The sequence below is a fragment of the Bombus vancouverensis genome, chromosome 16, assembly GCF_051014615.1.
Source record: "Bombus vancouverensis nearcticus chromosome 16, iyBomVanc1_principal, whole genome shotgun sequence".
NCBI classification, from domain to species: Eukaryota; Metazoa; Arthropoda; class Insecta; order Hymenoptera; family Apidae; genus Bombus; species Bombus vancouverensis.
The window spans coordinates 5,935,054-5,953,883 of NC_134926.1; the positions used below are offsets into that span (position 1 = coordinate 5,935,054).

The 18,830-nt window shown below is 42.2% G+C and overlaps 1 protein-coding gene across 1 annotated transcript in view; it reads right to left on the reverse strand.

Annotated features, from left to right (window-relative positions):
• Positions 1-18,830, reverse strand: part of AChE-2 (acetylcholinesterase 2) — a 149,548-nt gene that overhangs the window by 63,974 nt on the left and 66,744 nt on the right. The window contains exon 2 of the mRNA XM_033329620.2: positions 17,006-17,148. Within this exon, the coding sequence (XP_033185511.2) occupies positions 17,006-17,148 (143 nt within the window). The remainder of the gene's footprint in view (positions 1-17,005; positions 17,149-18,830) is intronic.

Below are 18,830 nucleotides of genomic sequence, written 5' to 3' on the forward strand. Positions count from 1 at the left end.
ACCTTCACGACTGTTCCTTTACTCAAAATTGTGTAGGACATTGTGGAAACGTTTTAACAAACCGAAACGAGACTTACACCCGACCATTTCGCGCGAGCCGTGTCAAAGGAAAAGCTCGTCAGCGGTTTGAATTGTTAATCACTTTGTGTTACGTTGGAAATGTACAAGCACACTTACAATAAATGTAGGGACTCTGTGCATGAGCTTGACACGAACAGAGTATGCTTAAATAAAATAAAATAAAATAAAATATAAATTTAGTATTTGCAGAAGGTCAAAGTTATCGCTTGTGTTTTACATAGGCAATTTTCTAATCGATAGATAACTTTCAAAGGAATTGGAAATTTAGGGGAACTGCCAGCTGCGTTGCGAAACATTTGCAGCAGATTAAGAATATTCTTGATATTTCAGATAGAGAATTTTTTAGTCGATAAATCATTATAACAAAGATTGCAAATCGAGAAACTATAGCAGCTTCATTGCAAGCATTTTTGAATTCCTTCAAAATTTATGCGCTATATTAATTCTTAAAGTTTCTCAATTATTTTAAAAGAAACTTTATCAGCTCCATCCCAAGTATTTTTGGATTCAAAATTTATGCTCCATATTAATCATGAAAATTCACAAATTATTTTAAAACCATCTACAGTAGCTCCATTCCGAGGATATTTTTAAACTATCTGGAAATTTATCCTACATAGCAATTCTTAAAATGTACAAATTATTTTAGAAGAAGCCACGATGGCTCTATTCCGAGAATACTTGCAAATTACTTTAAAATATATCTTCTTGAAATGCAGAAATTATTTTAAAAGAAGCCACAATGGCTCTATTCCGAGAATACTTAAAAAAATGTACAAATTATTTTAAAAGAAGTTACAATGGCTCTATTCCAAGGATACTTGCAAGTTACTTTAAAATATATTTTCATAAAATGTAAAAATTATTTTAGAAGAAGCTACAATGGCTAACAACTTATCCAATTAATTCACCAAATTTACCAACTATTTTAAAAGAAACTATAATGTCTGCGTTCCACGAAATGTTCAATTCCTAATGGTCTTTGAACCTTCGTTCTTTTATGAACGTTTACTGTTTGCCCACGTTTACTGACTCTAAGGCGTCTTCGTTTGCTTTGGCGACTACTATAATGCGTACACGACGTTTGAAGACTCAGAGGCAAACGTTCCATCGAAGAGTGATTATTTTCGATTGCAGTGGGAAGAGAAGACCACCGTATACGTATACAGTGACCCACATTTTAAGAAGATGGATACACCAAACAGGGTGGAAAAGAAGAAAAGACCCCGTACCTTCTGTGTCACTTTGTTCAAGTAGGTCGAGCAGAAGAAGAAGAAGAAGAAGAAGAAGAGGAAGAAGAAACAGCAGAGGAAAGCTTTTCTTTTCCTCGATAGAGTGACGGGGATCCTTGAAACCAAACGAAGGCGAGAAGAAGAAGATTATTTAAACAAAAGTTTGCCCCGGAGGCCAGCGTGTGCATTGTCGTCGATTCAATTGGAGGCTCACTTTTGTTTCCGGGGATATATTGCGGAAAAGTCCCCCATGGCTGGACTATCCAACCCCTCAAGCTCCTCTCTCAGACGGTTCTTTTCCTTTTGTTTCATGGCTCGCTTGCCTCCGCGCGAAATAACGACGAAACAACGTCTACGTGAGGGAAAATAATTCCGGTTACGAATTCCTTGCACGGCTATGCCTGCACGCTCCTGCTCTCCACGTTTTTGTCGTCTAACGTGTATCGACGTACGGTACTCGAAGAAATCCTTCGTCTGTTTGTTTCTTTATTTATTTATTAACGCTCGTTAACTCTATAACACAACAGAGGGAAGTAAATACGAGAGTTACGCGAGTTATAAAAATTAAGTTACGAGTACCATGGAATAGGAATGTGTAATTAGTTCCTAGAGGTATTTCGTTATGATTGTTTTACGTCTTTTTCATATTTCTTTTAAATTACCAACGTTTACGAGATCCGGCGCAAGATTCGTCGAGTGATCTCTCTCGTTAGGCCTGTGGAAATATTAAATTGCAGTTTGGACATGTTATTGATCGTTATCGATGGACTGCCAAGCTTATTCGGACTAAACTAAATCTATATTTCTTCAGGGTAGAGCAAGTTCATATTTGTTAAAGTATAATTAAGAAAGTACAGTTTCGATAGAAGTTTGCTTCGCTTACTCGAGACAGCACTGTACTTTCTATGTTTTATTTATCCTTTCATTTCATATCTGTGACATCAAGCACTTTCATTATTTCCTGTAGATGCATAAAAATTGCCAGTCCACTTGTTAATATTTATTGGTACGTGGATAACGTCGTTGCGATATCGCCAAGACGAATAGAACTGATCGAACAGAACACAACGCGTACACTGAGGGTTTTTATGCATTCATAGAAAATTTAAAGATGCAAGACTGTAGAGATTGCACGTGACACGCAGACATATAAGGAAATATTCCAAGCAAAGTAGTCTAATGGGTGAAATAAATCTTCAGTTGCGTTAATAGAAATATGAAATTGCATAAAAATTTGCAATCTAACGATGTATAGTCAATTCGGTCGATCGCGTACACAGCCCTTCTATACGGTGTATACTTTCCGTGTAATGTGTGTATGGATACTGTGTACACAGTACATAGTACACTGTGTACAGTACTCGAAGAAATTCTCTGTATTTCCCGTCGCTTCGCTCCTTTTTAACGTTTCTTTTCTTTCACCTTACGAACGTCTCCTTTAAGTTCGTTTCCCTTCGTCTTCGAGAGCCGAGGAAAGTATTTGTTGCTCGGGCTATGGGAATGTTAAATTGCACGCTAATCATTCGATTAACTACTGTCGATAAGTTATCGGCATTGGCTTATTAATATTTAGTAGCAGCTTATTAATATTCATTGGTAGATCGATAACACGATTAAGATATCGATAAGAGGAAGAGAAGTGATCGATGAGAATATACTCGATGAATTAATAACCTTCGTAGCTAATAGTCTACAGAGTCCTCTTATAACTCTGCCTAATTAACCTACTCTATATTAGGGGTAATTTAGGGTGATTTTCTCTCTACGTATCGACGTAGAACGTCCAATGAAATTCTTTGTGTTTTCGTTCTTCGATGCCATTCCTGTCACGTATTTAGCTTCAAAGCCAAATAGCAGGACAATTTCGATAACACAGAGTCGATTGATCTATCGTCGTATCTTTGTTCTGTGCTCTTCGTACAAATGTCAAGTCTGTTGATCATTATCGAGCCGATCGTAGTTTTCCAATATTAAAAGATAAGTCGAGTTTCAGCTAATCTACGAAAGAACCGTTTCCTGGTGTACACGAATTTTCACTATAAATTTTATGGCAAGCATTTCCTTAGAACGTTAAAGGTATTTCTATTTATCGGAACGAAGAGTAAGATCGAAGTATAAAAATTCGAGGGTCGTTTCAGCGAAATGAAGTTTCGAGCGGAAGACCGCCTGAGACCACCGCTACAGATACTACGATAGACATTTTAGACTAATCGAAAACAAAAATATACGGCCAACGTACTGACCCAGTATACCGCTCGACGGTTGAAACGGGTAGTTTCCACCCTCGTTCCTCGACTACTCTCCACTGAACGCCTCGATTTCACCTGCGTTTGCACGTAATTTACGACGGCCGTAAAACGACAACCGCGAAGAATCAATATTCCCGGCGTGATTATCTCGTGCAATTGAAATGCTCGTTTCAGTGCAACCCTCTCGTTCGAGCAACGAAGCTCGAGTGGCTTTCGCGATCGCCAGCCTGTTCCCAAGGGAAAACAGAGAGTTTAAGAAGGTTTTGCGCGAACTTCAGAGAAACAGGCAGAGAGAAGTCGAGAGGCGGTGAAGGACGAGGCAGAGAAGTTAGGTGTAAGCCGGGGTAGATTCAAGGGGTTGCGCCACTTATCGAGGCAACCGCGTAACCACGGCGCCTGATTTACTGGCCCGATAACTGTAGGCCATTAATATCGCCGGGCAATCGTCCCACGTGCCACTTGCTCCTTCGCTGACCATTTTCTGACTCTGATTCTACCACGTCGTTTAAATCATCCTCCTTCGCGTTTAAAACTTCAAAGACCAGCGAGTTCTCGCCAATTTCCAATCGTGTTCGAGGCGATGTTGTTCCAAGTAGACTCCGAGGCGGATCAGCGCGTTCACAACGAGCCTCAACCACCGTTGGGACGTTCGTGTTTGTCGCAAGGGACGGGGTGTGCCACCCGTGGTACACGCACTATATCCGCGGCATAGCGATTGTCCTATGCGCCACTTGCTCCTTCGCTGACCATTTTCTGGCTCTGATTCTACCACGTCGTTTAAATCATCCTCCTTCGCGTTTAAAACTTCAAAGACCAGCGAGTTCTCACCCATTTCCGATCGTGTTCGAGGCGATGTTGTTCCAAGTAGACTCCGAGGCGAATCAGCGCGTTCACAACGAGCCTCAACCACCGTTGGGGCGTTCGTGTTTGTCGCAAGGGACGGGGTGCGCCACCGGTGGTACACGAACTATTTCCGCGGCATAGCGATTAAATAACTGATTATTGTAGTTGACAAATGTATCTACGTCATTATATACGTAAGAGAACCATTTATCTCTGCGAATTTCTTTAAAACATTGTAGGAACAAAGACGAGTGCAAGTACGAAAAACAAGAGCCTCTCTGCTTGGACGCAGAAGATCGCCGTCGATATCAGCTACCTCGATTCACTGCTAGGATTTCCATTCAACATTTCCAACAATTATTTATCAAAATCTGTGAAATTAAGCTTTCAGACAACGCGCTGTTCGCTGTTGTAGCGATCCATTCAATCGCTGTTCGACAAAGACTGGACCTTGGACAGTTTCGGCCTTGGCCAGAGCATGGTATCGGATGACGTCAGGATTAATTATTTATTCACGTCGCGGAAGACGAGGAGGCCGTGGGGCAGCTTGAAAAATTGAGAGAGCCTGGGGGTGGATGGGGTTGGCGATCGATCCTGGCCAGGAGTTTCAGGGGCTGCACGGGCATTCGCAAACGCGTGTTCATAATTACCGACCCAGATCCGCGTTAACTCTGGTTTTAGGGTTAATTATAAATTTGCTACGCGGCCTTATCTCGGCCATCCGTTGCAGAAGCTTCGGCGATCGAACCCCTCGATTTCGTCGCTATGTTCTCTCAAATGGCACGCGTTCGCGTCCTCGTCGTCTCCGCTCGACGCTCTTCGAGCCTAACATTTCCAACCTGGCTAGCAGCCTTTCTCGCGCTTTTTCTAAAGTTTTCGTACCACGTGAAACTTCATGAATTTCGTGGCGATTTTGAACGAATCTTCCCTCTGACAACTGCCAAGACCGTTTTCGCTCGAAAGATTAAAATACGAAAATGTTTGGAAAAGAATTCTTTCTGTACTTGGAGAAGCTGAATTTTTATTTCATTTATTGATAATGTGACGTACTATTTTTACGTAGGCGGACCAAGTACAGCGAAGTGCGTGCATCGATCGCGTTAACCTGGATTTTAGTCCGTGGAAATTTGATCGCCAATCGTCGTTAACCATAACAAAAATTACATTTCCATGCCAGTGGAGAAATGGATGGAAAACTGAAAACGGCCCTCCAATTTGGAGAATCACGAGGGTCGCGAAAACGTCCTCGCCCCCTTCTCGTGCCAGGTTTTTGAAATTCGTTTCGAGAGCTTCGACAGAGAAAATTCCTATTTACGAAGCTGGCCGGTGATTAAACGCCTGCGACAATTAGTGAATTCGTCGTCAACGATCGCCACGTTCGCATTTCGAATTTCTGCGCTCGTGCAATCCACCGCGAAAGCTTCATTTTGCTAAGAACGCGATCGAAAGCCTCGATGTCCCGTGTACGTCGTGCGATCATCGTAAATCTGCTTGAAAGGTGGTTAAAAATCGAAGACTCGACTTCAAGTTGCTGGGATCATCGCTTTGAAGAAAGGAAGGAAAAGCAGATTTTCACAAATTGGCGAGTTACGCTCCGAGAGAATCAGTCGAGCGAATTAAAGAAATTAACGCGAGCTGGTCGTGAGATTTGCTTGGAACGCGGCTAAAAAGCGAGGATTTTTAATTCTCGCGTCGCTTTAAAAAGCAGCAAACTCGTACAAATTGGCGAGCGACGTTCTACGAGAATCAGTCATGCGATTTACTCAAATGAACAGACCTGGCAGCGATTAACGCGAGGTCATTGACGAATTTGCCCGAAGAAGATTCTACTGCGACTTCGTAGGGCTTTTTAAAAAGGTTTTTAAAAGACAGATATTCGCAAATTGGCGAGTAACGTTGTGGAAGAGCCAGTCAAGCGAGACGAAGAAATTAACACGAACCGATCGAGGGAATTTGCTGGAAAGACGGTGAAAGGACGAAGATGCGACTCGAGCGTCGCAGAATCGTCGCATTTAAAAACAAATTTGTACAAATTGGCGGGCGACGTTCTATAGGAGTCGGTCGAGCGAATTAAAGAAATTAACGCGAACTCGTCGAGGGATTTGCTCGGAAGGCGGCTAAAGACCGAGCCATTCGGTTCTCACTGCATGAAATCATCGCTTTTAGCGCGAAAAAAAACAAAAATCCTTCGTAAATTGGCTAATTCCGCAAGAGCCAGTGAAGCGAAACGAATAAGCTTCGAAGAAACTAACGCCAAGTCATCGACGAATTCGTTCGAAACTAACAAAGAACAAACGTTCGATTCTGACTTCCTACGGTGGTAGATTAAAAAAAAAAGAAAAAGAAAAAGAAAAACAGATTTCCACAAATTCTCGCACAAAGTTGCAGAGAGTGAGGTTCGGAGCGAGTGAGTGGCGCGAATTCAAGAAATTAACGCGAATTCATCGAGGAATTTGCCTGAAACGCGGCTAAAAAGCGAGCGTTTAATTCCCGCTGCCTGCGAACCATCGTTTTTAATAAACAAACTTTCGCCAGTTAGCGACTAACGTTGCAGAAAGTTAAGTAGCGCGAGCCTAGCTGACCAGGCAACCGGAAAGCTTCGAAAGCCAGGCAAACGATGAAAAGTCGCGGCCGACTTTCGACGATCCAATGTCGCGGTTTCAGCGTGATTTTCTAGCTCAGTTTTGCTTCGATCGAGTAGAGAAAAAGCCAGAGACAGAAAAAGAGAGAGAGAGGGGGGGGGGGAGGAATTGTCAGTAACGCCGCAGGCCTCCGCAACACGTTCCATTACCGTGTGGCTAGGTGCTTCTTTTTAATTATGCAGCTTTCCCACTACGAGCCTGCCTTTCTCTTCCGCTTTCGTGCCTCCTTTGTGTCGAGATAGCGCGCATGGAAGACCGACCGTATCGTCCTTCGCGTCTCGAATACGTCTGGCGACTTTATGCTCCTCGTTCTCCGATGCAAACTCTGTGTTACTCTCGCGCGTCTCGCCAATCCTCGCCAATACGATCAGGAACGAAAGTTAACTGCGGATAGACCGGAGAATCTCGTTGCATTTGGAGAACGCGCGGCTAGAAACGGCGGTGATGACGCAGGATGATATATTGGCTTGGCAATTAAGTGATTGCGGACTTTGTCGTTAAGTGGTATTGACAAAATCCGCAATCAGTTAGTTGCCAAGGCAATACATTACAGCGAGGATTACGACACGGCGAGATTGTTAATCTCGCAAGAGGTTGAAACGATGTTGGCGGTCGAATGGAAGAGATCGATGAAAATCTCATTGGGATCGTAATCTTGAGATATTCTTCCCATCTTCCGCGTAAACGCGATGCTAAACTGTGTCTTAAATTGAACCATTCCTCCTGCTTTCACTTGTAATCTTCGCCGATTCTGAAAACCCCGTGGGTTTAGGTATCGCGACGCTCTTTCGATTTTATGAATCGTTTAAGAGCGAAGGGAGCGTTTCAAGAACACGCGAGAAGATACATAGAGTATGAAATATATTACGAACTCTGGAATTTGCTAAAAGCATCGATAGACCAGGCAAACTCATCTGTTCGATTACGTCTAGAAAAAAGTACCAACCTGTCTGAGTAGCCGCAGTCCGGTTGTTCAGATCGAAATATCGATTACGTGAACTTGTGTCACTTCTTCGGCAAAAGAAAAGGAAAAGAAAGAAAAGAAACTCTTCAATCACTATTATTATTTACGTGTATTTCAAGTACACGTCGTTCCTTCCGTGGAAGGTGGAAATAAAAAGAGGCAGATTGTCGAAATTTCTCTCGCATCTGGTAATATTTTCAACGCACCGGCTCGTGCAAGTGTCTGACAAAAGTCAGAGCCCGGGGGAATGCAAATCGCGCACCGAGACGAATGCACCGAGACAGGGGCTGGTGCTACGAGGAGCAGCGACGGGGTGGGACAAGGGGATGGACTATGTAAATGCGGCCACCTTGTCGGAAATCAATTTTCGGCGCTCCCTTTTATCTACGGCCTGGCCTTTGCCATCTATACGCGGCCACCTGTGGAAAAGCCTCTCCAATTTCTTGCCCTACGGTCGGGGAAAAAAGAGAGGAAAAAAAAAAGAAAAAACTAGCTCTGTTGTTGCAAAGACCACGACGTGTGCTCGAGGATGTTGGTCGCTTGAATTTCAATGGAAGCACGCGAAATGAAAGGCTCACTCGTAGAAAGAAGCTCGTCGAGAGTGCAGCTTTATTTGTCGTGGAGGTTCAGAAAAAGAAATTTTTGGAGCTGGTCCAGAAATAACGCAGCTCCGGCTACGTAGACTTAACCTAGATCTACGATAGATCGAGATCGCGTTCGATTCAGGCTTAAGTTTGCATCTGATCAGAAATTAAAGTAGATTCAATTTGCTATACTTTTGTATTCGAAATTTTGTAAATAAAAGGCAGGTCCGACACGTACGGGCGCTTACGAAAATATTCGAACGCTTGTAGAGATATTTTGATGAATATGTCACGTGTATTACACGAAACATTTTGAGATTTGATTAGCATCGTTAAGAGGTTCGAGTATCGTCACTATATGGATAGAGTTTGAGATAAATTTGAAAATATATGCAGGGTGTTCCCCGGTCATGGTACAACCGGCCGGCTATTGATTCTACGTGCAAAAATAAGTGGAAAAGGAAGAATAACATTTTTTCATTTGAGGCTTCGTTCTCGAAAATAATTAATTTGAAAATCGGTCGGCTAACCGTGCATTATACGCAGGATCGTTATCTGGTCGGTTTTGCCACAGTTTTGAAGACACCTTTAGTATTTAGAAATTGAGAGGTATTTTTATATATTTTTTATAAAAATATTTAATCAATTATCTATCACATTAATAAACTTGAATATTTAATGGGCCCACGTTTAACATGGGCCCATGTTTTAGCGTTTTGTGATACTAAATACTAAATGTACGTTTGCAAGAAATATCTTGCAGTTTCTATATACATCTGCAAATTAGTTTCAAAGTTCATCGATATAATTATGACAGTGCCAACGAAGTTTAAAAATGTTTTAATGCAGGGTAGTTGGTAACTGGTGGTACAAGCGGAAAGGGGGTGATTCTACGCGAAAAAAGAAGTCGAAAATATAGAATAAAAATTTTTCGTTCGAGGCTTTGTTTTCGAGAAAATCGACTTTGAATTTTCGCTCGGTACGCGTGCACTTTATCGCGTCTCGTTATAACGGATCTCACTGTAGATCGTTGTCTAGATGGAAAAATTAAGAAAAGAATTAAAAAAAAGAAATTTTTATTCTATATTTTCGACTTCTTTTTTCGAATCTTTTAGAATCATCCCCTTCCGCTTGTACCACCAGTTACCAACCACCCTGTATATCACGTACAATATGAATACGAAGATTTTCTATGGTAAGCGTTCACTTTCGTGAGCCAGCGTATTTGATTAAAGCCTAATCTAGATGTAACGTAGACTTAACGCAGACTTATCAGAAATCCTGAAACCAAATATAACTTACACTTACCATAGATGGAAATCAAACTGAATCTACGTTGGTGTACAAAATAGATTTAAACCAGTTGATAAATCAAAAGCTACGATCCGATCTAACGTAAACTTATTGTAGTCCGCACCTAACGTACATTTATGCTAAATGTTAAGATACATCAAACGTAACAGCAGGTTGCGTCTAACGCGGATAAAGTGTTCCTTGTGTTCAGTATAATATTCCAAACTGAAGCAGGATCGTGTCTTGAAAAGAATATTCGAATAATTTTCTCCAACACTGGATTTTCCTTTCCCCAACGCTTTCCTCTCCCCGGGGTATTACGTTTTCGGAAGGTGCGTACATTTAGTTGGAAATTCGGCGTTCATTTTTCACGCTTTTCCCGTAGATGTTTCTACGGAAGTATCGCGGGGCAACGAGAGATTAGGGTGAAAGGATCGTAGCTTTTTATTCCGGACGCCTCGTATACGTAAAGCTCGATTCGTTTTTCGAATATTTTCCGACCGTTTTTCCACGTTCGTCGGAAAAATTCGTGGATTTAGGTCGCGCGAAAATATTCTGTACCTTTTTAATTAATCCGGCAATGACGTCTTTCATCATTCTTTTTTTCTCATTTTTACTTCATTCTCAAACACCTTCGTCCTTGTTATTTCTCCGATTCTTTTCTTCGTGCTCGATCGTTAAAACCGCGGCGAACTACAAAGGGAGAAACGCGGAGAATTCAATTGCTCGCTGGTGTCGTGGCTGATCGACTCATAAATTTTTAAGAAATTAATCAGTGGAATATTCATAGTCCACGTCGTAAAGCGACTGCCTCGAAGAATCCCACGCGCCGCATACATATTTACGCGGATCGTATCCGATTTTCCTAGAAACATTGGAAACATAGTCCCCGTATTTATGGAACGAGCGAAGATAAACATTTGCATTTGTATGATCGACCACCGGACGGCCAAGATCCCGTGAGGGGCGGAAGAAACAGAAAAACGGTCGTACAGAAGAGAATATACTTCTAAAATACACACATCGCCGCTAGAAAATTGTATCCTCATAGAGGATTATCGTTGTTGGGAGAAATGGAAGAAAAATTAACAAACGTCCTTCAAGGGACGAACGACGCTTTCGATTCCTCAAGGTCTTTCAGCAATTTTTTTCTTCGATAGAAAATCTGTTTCATCGTATTTATTATGTAATTTTCAATGCTTACAGAGACGCACTTTTTTTATTTATTTCTGACAAAATAGTGGCGAGGGAGACGTTGCGCACTGAGTTTTTTAAAATAAAAAAAAATGACCTGTCGATCGGTGTTGCGCGATTCTCAGAACCAGTGTGAGACACTTAGATAAAAAAAAAAACCAATAGCTTTCATTTTCCGCATAGGAAAGACACAAGGATACACGGGGATTTTAAAAAATACTTATTTTTGTGAAAATAGCGGGTGTCCGAGGTTATTTCTTGGACAAACTTCGGTTGGAGAAATGTCCGAGCAAACAAATATTTTACTGCTTACTTCTGTAGCTTGTATCGCGTAGAAAACTGGAATTTGTGGTTTCTTGGTCTAAGACACGCCAGTTCCTGGAAGGGTGCAACGCCATTTTGTTGGAAAGAAATAAATGAAGAAAGATCTCCTGCTATTTCTTAACGTTTATACAAAAAAGTCCATAAAATAGAGTCGCCATCTCATCTAGGAGGAAAGAATCGCTAAAAGAAAGTATGATTTTCATGCGCGCAAGCTGTCACCTCTCCTTAATCATCGGGTCGTTCCTTAACCATCGAGAGAAAGCCAGGAATTATTCGCCAACGACGAAAAAAAAAAGAAGAAAGAAAAAAAGAAAACGCAGAAAAAGATTGTTTCAAGGGAAGCTTAAAAGTTCGTTCCCGATCTTCATCGTCTTCTAGAGGCGTGCTTTTTCCTGCCAACGGAGGCAAACCTTATTTCAAAGTGTTCCTCCTCTTTTCTCTTCTTCAATTTTTCCCTTCTTTTTGAAAAAAAGTGCAAGTTTAGACCGATTACATCTTTCCTTTTGATACAGCCCTTTCCAATTTCAATTTTCCACATTGGTGCACCAGCCACCAACCCCCATCCGGGCCACCCTGGCCACCCTGTCTGCCACAGGGTACTGCTTAATTAAATGGATGCTCGAACGAGGGTTTTACACTGTCTGATCCCTGACAAAGTGACTTTGACGCGACGTGCCGGCGACGAGAAGGTAATTAGCGGTGACCACGTGGAACGTGCACATGATTTCCGAGGGGGTGACATTGACCGTGTACACAGCGATATTGATTAGCCAATCGGTCGCCCTCTTTTTCGGACACTTCTCACCCTCCAGACTGCGGTCATGACCACTGTTTGTCTTGTCAGAAGGGAAACTTCCGGTGAACCCTCGAGACCCTCGACTCCCGACCCTGAACATCCCCTGTGCTTTCTTCGATCGATTTCAATGACACTTTCCTTTTCTTCGTGCTCTTACGACGGTTTCTCAGAATTCCGACACGAAACGCCCTCAAAACGGTTTCATACTATCGAGGGGCTCGAAAGGGGTTAGGTTCTTCCAAATCGATGATAAATTCGATGTAATAATACCACGTAGAAGCGTCGATTCGTCTTCTGAATGGGAACATAAGTTTTCTTTTTCAGAATATTTAATATAGAGTGTACTCTCTTTAAGATTGATGACAAGTATCATAGGGATATATCATTTAGTATACACGGTATTCGGCTATAGGTGTGAGAAAATTTAGGGGGTGATTCTTGAAGCTGAAATAAGACGAAAATCAAGAATACAAAAATTGCGTTTTCGGCTTCGTTTTTTAGTTATTGACGATTACAAGTCGGCCTAAATACTCCTGCACGCGAGCAAACTTCCTTACACGAACGAAAGGCGGCTTGCCTAAGTAGCGGGGCGCACAGTGATCCTCAATCCGAACGACACATGGGCGGCAGCTTATCTCGTACAAGTTGTAGAGAAGACTATGATATTCAGAGACTTAAACTGTCAGTGTCCGGAGCAAAATTGCATACGCACCGAGATTGTCCCGTTCGCGAATTTTCACAAAATATAGAACAAATTATAACAAATGTTCAATGTGTCCTCCGTTTTCTCATAAGCAAAGTCTAATTCTGCTCTTAAAAGTTTGCCGTATTGCCTGTTCGTGTGTCTTGAGAAGTAAGAATTGAAGGGATTTAAATTTGAGGACCAAACAGGCCAAAGCCTAATGTTGCAAAATTTACCGAATAGAAATATTTTAGTTTTTAGAACAGAGGAAAAGGATCTTTCACGTCGTCCACTAATTTTCAATGGAAGTAAGAATATCAAATAATTATTCTACGTCTGAGAATTAGGTTTATTCCATTCGATGGTCTTGAAAATTTCAATTTTATGAAATTCGGCATTGTTGATTTTAACGAGGTTGTGTAGAAAAATCGATATCTGGTATTGATAGCTACTATTGTACGGTATTAACATCTAATATTATCATAAATATTACTAATTAGAGGATCTCGTGAAATTTCGAATTTCAATAGAAATCGCATAAGCTACTGAAAGATCTAAGTATTTTATGACACACGTTATATTTCTATACATAGAAATTAACATCGTTTTAATCCTATTTCCTCATCTCTTACGAAGAACCAGATCCAAAAGTCGATAATTGTTAAAAGAAATCCAACCTCTTCTTTTTCTAATTTTCAGGAATATCGTCGAATAATTCTTCTATTATAATTTTGTCAATTCTGCCATTCTACGTTAACTTTCTATCACGAAGCTGATTTCAACAATTTCTGAGAATCTCCTCCCCCGTCTTCCTCTGTTTTAAACGATCCTGTACGTACTTTGTACGTTCGTTGGCTGCTTGAAAAAAATTTGTAAACGAATTTCAACTGGAAATGAGCAGCGCTTTAAATGAAATATCTGCAAGATTGCTATAAATTCAGCGGGGTGGAACATTCCAAGCGAATCGGACGAAAAAAAGGGAAAAATAAACAGAGGCAGATGAAGACGGTGAATTTAATGGAGGGTATTTTATCGAGGCCAAGAGGGGTAGTTTCGCCCCTTAAACTGGGTAAAAAAGGGCTCTTTTCTCCACCGTGATCCGCGTAAATTCCTGCAAGAGATTAGGGCTGCGTGACCACTTTATATTACACCCTTAACGTTCTTACGATACGGGGATGATCGAGGGTTGTCGATTCAGCGATCTTCATTCGGAAACGCCTACCCGGTAGAATTCCAACCACGTTGACGATCAGTTCCAGTCGGTTTCCTATAGTTTTCGAATTTATCGTTTCGCCACGTCGATACCAATCACAGAGACGGTGCACAGAGAGTCGAATTATTCGAATGCGTGTTCATAATTGAAATATCAAACGATCCGTGACAGCTGACCAATATTTACGACGCCTGTTTGACCGTACAACAAACGCACAAATTAGCGTTGCGGAATTTCCCAAGGGTCAGGTTTCGCCTACGTGCCGGAACACGCGTAACGAAATCTCAGTGTTTCCTATTAAAAACCCTGCTATTGATATTTCCAGCCATGGTTTAATTGTTCTAGTACAGCTTGTGCTAATCTGCTGTTAAGAGCACGCGATTCTCATCAAGACAGAAATGCAATTGGACAGTTTGATCGTGCAGAGTGAAACACGTGGTATGACAGTTTTTCGTTTTGCATAAATTATAAACATCACGATATTTGCTTTTGTTGTTTGATTTTGTAATCGTTCGATATATTCAAGATAGCGTTAGCGATGTTACGTTCCAAAGAGCAAAACAAAGTATCGTTTAATTCGCATGATCAAATTTTGGAAAAATAATATAATAAAATAAATTGACATACCTTTTGCGTAGGATTATTATACCGTTCAAGTGATTTGATCATTGAACGCAGAATCATATCGCAATGCAGTCGTAATACTTGCAACTATCTGGTTCTGAAACTCTTCTGGCCATAGCATCGTTTTAGAGAAATCGATGGCTCGTTGTACAGATATTGTACGTCGACAATTTTCGTGAAATTCGACTTTTTATACCTAACGTACATCTCTTGATCCTTTATACCGTTAAAAACCACGCGTATAACTATCTCGTAAATTTTGTTTATTGTATTACGTCTATACAGAGATATCACTCTTATCATTTTATACCTCTAAAGGGGATGAATAGGCGGTTTGAAAAGCAACCCTGTAACGCCATTGATAAAGGCAAACACAACGCTAGAGGTATTTATTCGAGTACAAAGTACCATCGAATTCATAAAACTGTTTCTCAGAAAACGCTAAAAACTGCGCCTGCAACGTAGTGAACGTAAGAGCCAAAAGCGACGATCGAAACGCTGTCTCGTGTATTTCGAATTCGATAGCTGTGGAACCTTCTTTCGAGCGCGGATATCGCTGTTATCTCGTAAAGAACGAGCGTTATCGTACTGGAGCGTCGAGCGTGTCCGATATGGTCGGGATGGACGTACTAAGATTAAAGAACAGAGAGATATTCGTAAAAATCCAGCGGCGAATGGCGGAAATATTTCCTCTCGTGGTAGCAAGAAATACCCTCCCTTGAGTGTATTTTGAAATTCCAAAAATTGTTCAATTCTTCCAACGTCGAATATAACGCGGTAGCTTCGCGTGAAATTTCGTCGCCAATGTCGTTTTCATGAGAGGCGAAACGAGGTAGAGGGCCGCTTTGAAACATCGTTTCAACGGGGGTAACTGCACGTGTACCTGCACTGCATAGTGTTCCATAGTGTTCCATGGAAGTTTTCCCGGCCTTTGGCGGCCGCCATTTCCGCTCTGATATTAACGTGTCAAAAGGGGTGGCAAGGGGGTGACTTTCACTCGGGCTTACGGCTGAGAGATTGCATCGTATTTACTCCACTTGAATCTTGTCGATCTTCCTTATCCTGCCTTCTTCTACCCTCCAGTCGCTTGGCTTAAAAAACGTTTAGAGGGTGGCTTTCTATAAGGGTTGAGTAGCTATCTGCTGGCAGTTGATCTGCAATGATCTTTCTCTCTTTTTTGTGCTATAAATGCTAATTAAATCCACCCTGCAACAGCTTTACTTCTCTTCCCACTTCTCTACAGACATAGCCATTACAGCAAGGGTTGTTTCTCGCGTCAGCCATATCCTGTATTTTACGACCACGATATTTATTACACGATACAAAACAAGATAGGTGATCTAGCTGAAGCTGTTACGCGTTGCTTATTACGATTATCCCGTCGCCAAAGGGATCAGATTACCCCTACAAGTGCCATTGTACTTGTAAGGGGGCGACGAAGAAGCGAAAGAAAATTGAGAAGGCACTTAATCGGTTAATAATTCGAGAGAAAGATCGCGCCAGATCAACCCTTGTCGAGAGACAAGGGTCGGCGTCCACGTTGCACCCTCTCAGGCGGACGAGTTTCACGATGCACAAGCAAGTCTAGTAGTATGAAAATTCAAGGGCCCCGTGACGTAATCACGTGACTAGAATATTTAAGTCCCACGTGTCTGACTCCTACCTTCCATTACCATTTATTCCTGTGAACACGGTACAAAGTGTGCAGCCCGTTTGACTTGCGCGCTCCATTACTACTGCAGCCTGCGTCTTATGCTACTCATCCGGCCGTGGATGTCTCGGAGCGACGTGACTGGAATATCGACTGTCAAGCCTCATTCTTAACGCCGATGTGACAAACTACACCGCTTAAGACGACTGTGCAATGAAGTTCTCCGCGGCGACGAGTAAGCACTACCTGGGTCCTGGCTAACTGTCGCAGAATTTCGCGCTGTTCCACTGTCGTTCGACGTTTAACCCACTAACAACTAACGTTGCTTTAACGAAATATTTCGTTTGCAATTTTCGTTTTAGCAATACTGTGATTACTGAAAGAGATTCTTTGAATTTGTTCGATATTCTTTAATCGCTGTTTCCTCTTCCATTCAGATTTGGAAGTTTGAAGAAAGTGAGCTTCTTGTTGGAGAATAAAAATTTTGTTTAATAGAAAGATTTCGTAAAGCGTAACGAGCATTATCTATTCGCTGGTTGGCGCTTAATGGATTAAGTTTCGCCACGGAGGCCCTCGAGGGCCGTTTAAGAATTTTCTGGCTGAAACAAGGGTGAAAGTTGAACAGCAACATACCTGAAAAGTAATGGCCTCTCGCTCGATCTGGGACATGTTCTTGAAGATGGTGTTGATGATGCCGACGAACCTCTCCCGCTCCAGGAAACTCGCCTGATCCTTCTCAAAGATGTCGTTGAAATCATAGAGGATAAAGTACGTGCCTGAAACGAGAAGATATTTAGCCAGGTTAGTAAAATATTTTTTAAAAGTCCTCGTTCGCGATTAGTACAATTACGTGCCAAGGTAATTGTAATTACATACGACCGTTAAAGCGGGACTGGCAACAAATTATGGAGTCAATGAATTATCCCTTATCGCGAAGGAAAAAGGCGATTACATGCCGGTTCGCGCCTCAAAGACCCCTTTATGCAAAAACCATTGCCGGTGCCGAGGCTGCTTTTCATGTCGACAGGCGGTGCAAGGTTTGCCAGCCTCGAACACGTAGCCAAGCAACATAAAAGATCTGCTGTCGAACCGATACTATTGCCCTGTCACGGTATTTGCTTTGTAAATGCTTCGCCCAAAATCCGTGTTCCCTCGCCTTGTAGATGACGTGCACGATCCAAGCATGAAATATGACCGCTCTCCGATCGACAGATCGCGATAGCTTTCTCGATTACTTCGCCGTCGGACATACCGTTGATCCATACCACTTACTGTCTTTTCAACAAATATTTCTACAAATTCGTGCGTTCCTTCGATATTTTTATCAGTTTCGGATTTACGCGATTCGATACAATTGCGTTTGATAATTAGACCGCGGATATTCGTGCAAGCTCGTACTTTTACGAACATAGCGAAGGGGAGGAGGAAACCTACGTATTTAGAAAGTTACGTCTCCAGCAAATATTACAACAAGTACGCTGTTGCGTGTAATATTCCAATTAATTAAGTAATTAATTAAGTAATCCAATTAATTAAGTAATTATTATCCGATTAATCAATTGCTTTAGTGTCGCCTGACGTCGACTCAACTATTGACCTATACCACTCGAACCAAGATATTTCATTTTTCTATCCGAATCTGCCGATTGCCGGAAATGTTTAGCGAAGCTCGCGTTAAGGAGCACGTGGTCCCTAGCAGTTGGATTAAAACACTGGGCCGCAATGATCACGTTCTAAGTCCCCAGTGATAGAGCTTGCCGCTTTCTCAGACTCTCGGTGGAAAATCGACGAGTAAGCGAAAGCAACCGATAACCGACGAATCTTATCACAGTTGCACAGTCGTGAGGTAGTCGGTGAACGGTTGATAACGCGGATCCGACATCTCCTGGGTGTGCTTGCGGATTTACCGCGAGCGGCAACCACTCGATGCAAAAGAACTCAATTACCAGCAGCTCCCCGAGGACATTCGAGATTCTTAGAGACCGGAGGAAGAGTGTTGGCGCTGGCGGAAGAAAAGCTGCGAGAAGAAGCAAGTAGAAAAGACGGAAATTGAAGAGGACAGAGGCCGATGAGACTAAGGGCGAGCCTAGAAGATACCGCGAGTTGAAAGCGAACAAGACTGACAGGGATGGAACAAAGCGAAGAATCCGAGTACGACGCCCAGTGGAGAAAAGAGAGGAAGAAAGTGGAGCCGCCAGGGAGACGGAGAAGTTGGCTGGATCGTGGAAAGGGGTTGGAGAGAGAAAAAAAACGGAAGAGGTCGCCAGGTTGGACGAGTCACACCTCGACTCGCTCGTCTCTATCGATTCGACGTTAGCAACTTGTTGGCCACCCCAGACCCGACAATTTTTACGGGAAACCCCCTGTTCCAGCACCAGAGGAAGTCGACCCTCGTGTCTCCAGCGACCCTCTACTTTTCCACGTGCTGCTCCGAGAGACCGTGTGTTAAGGAAGGTCT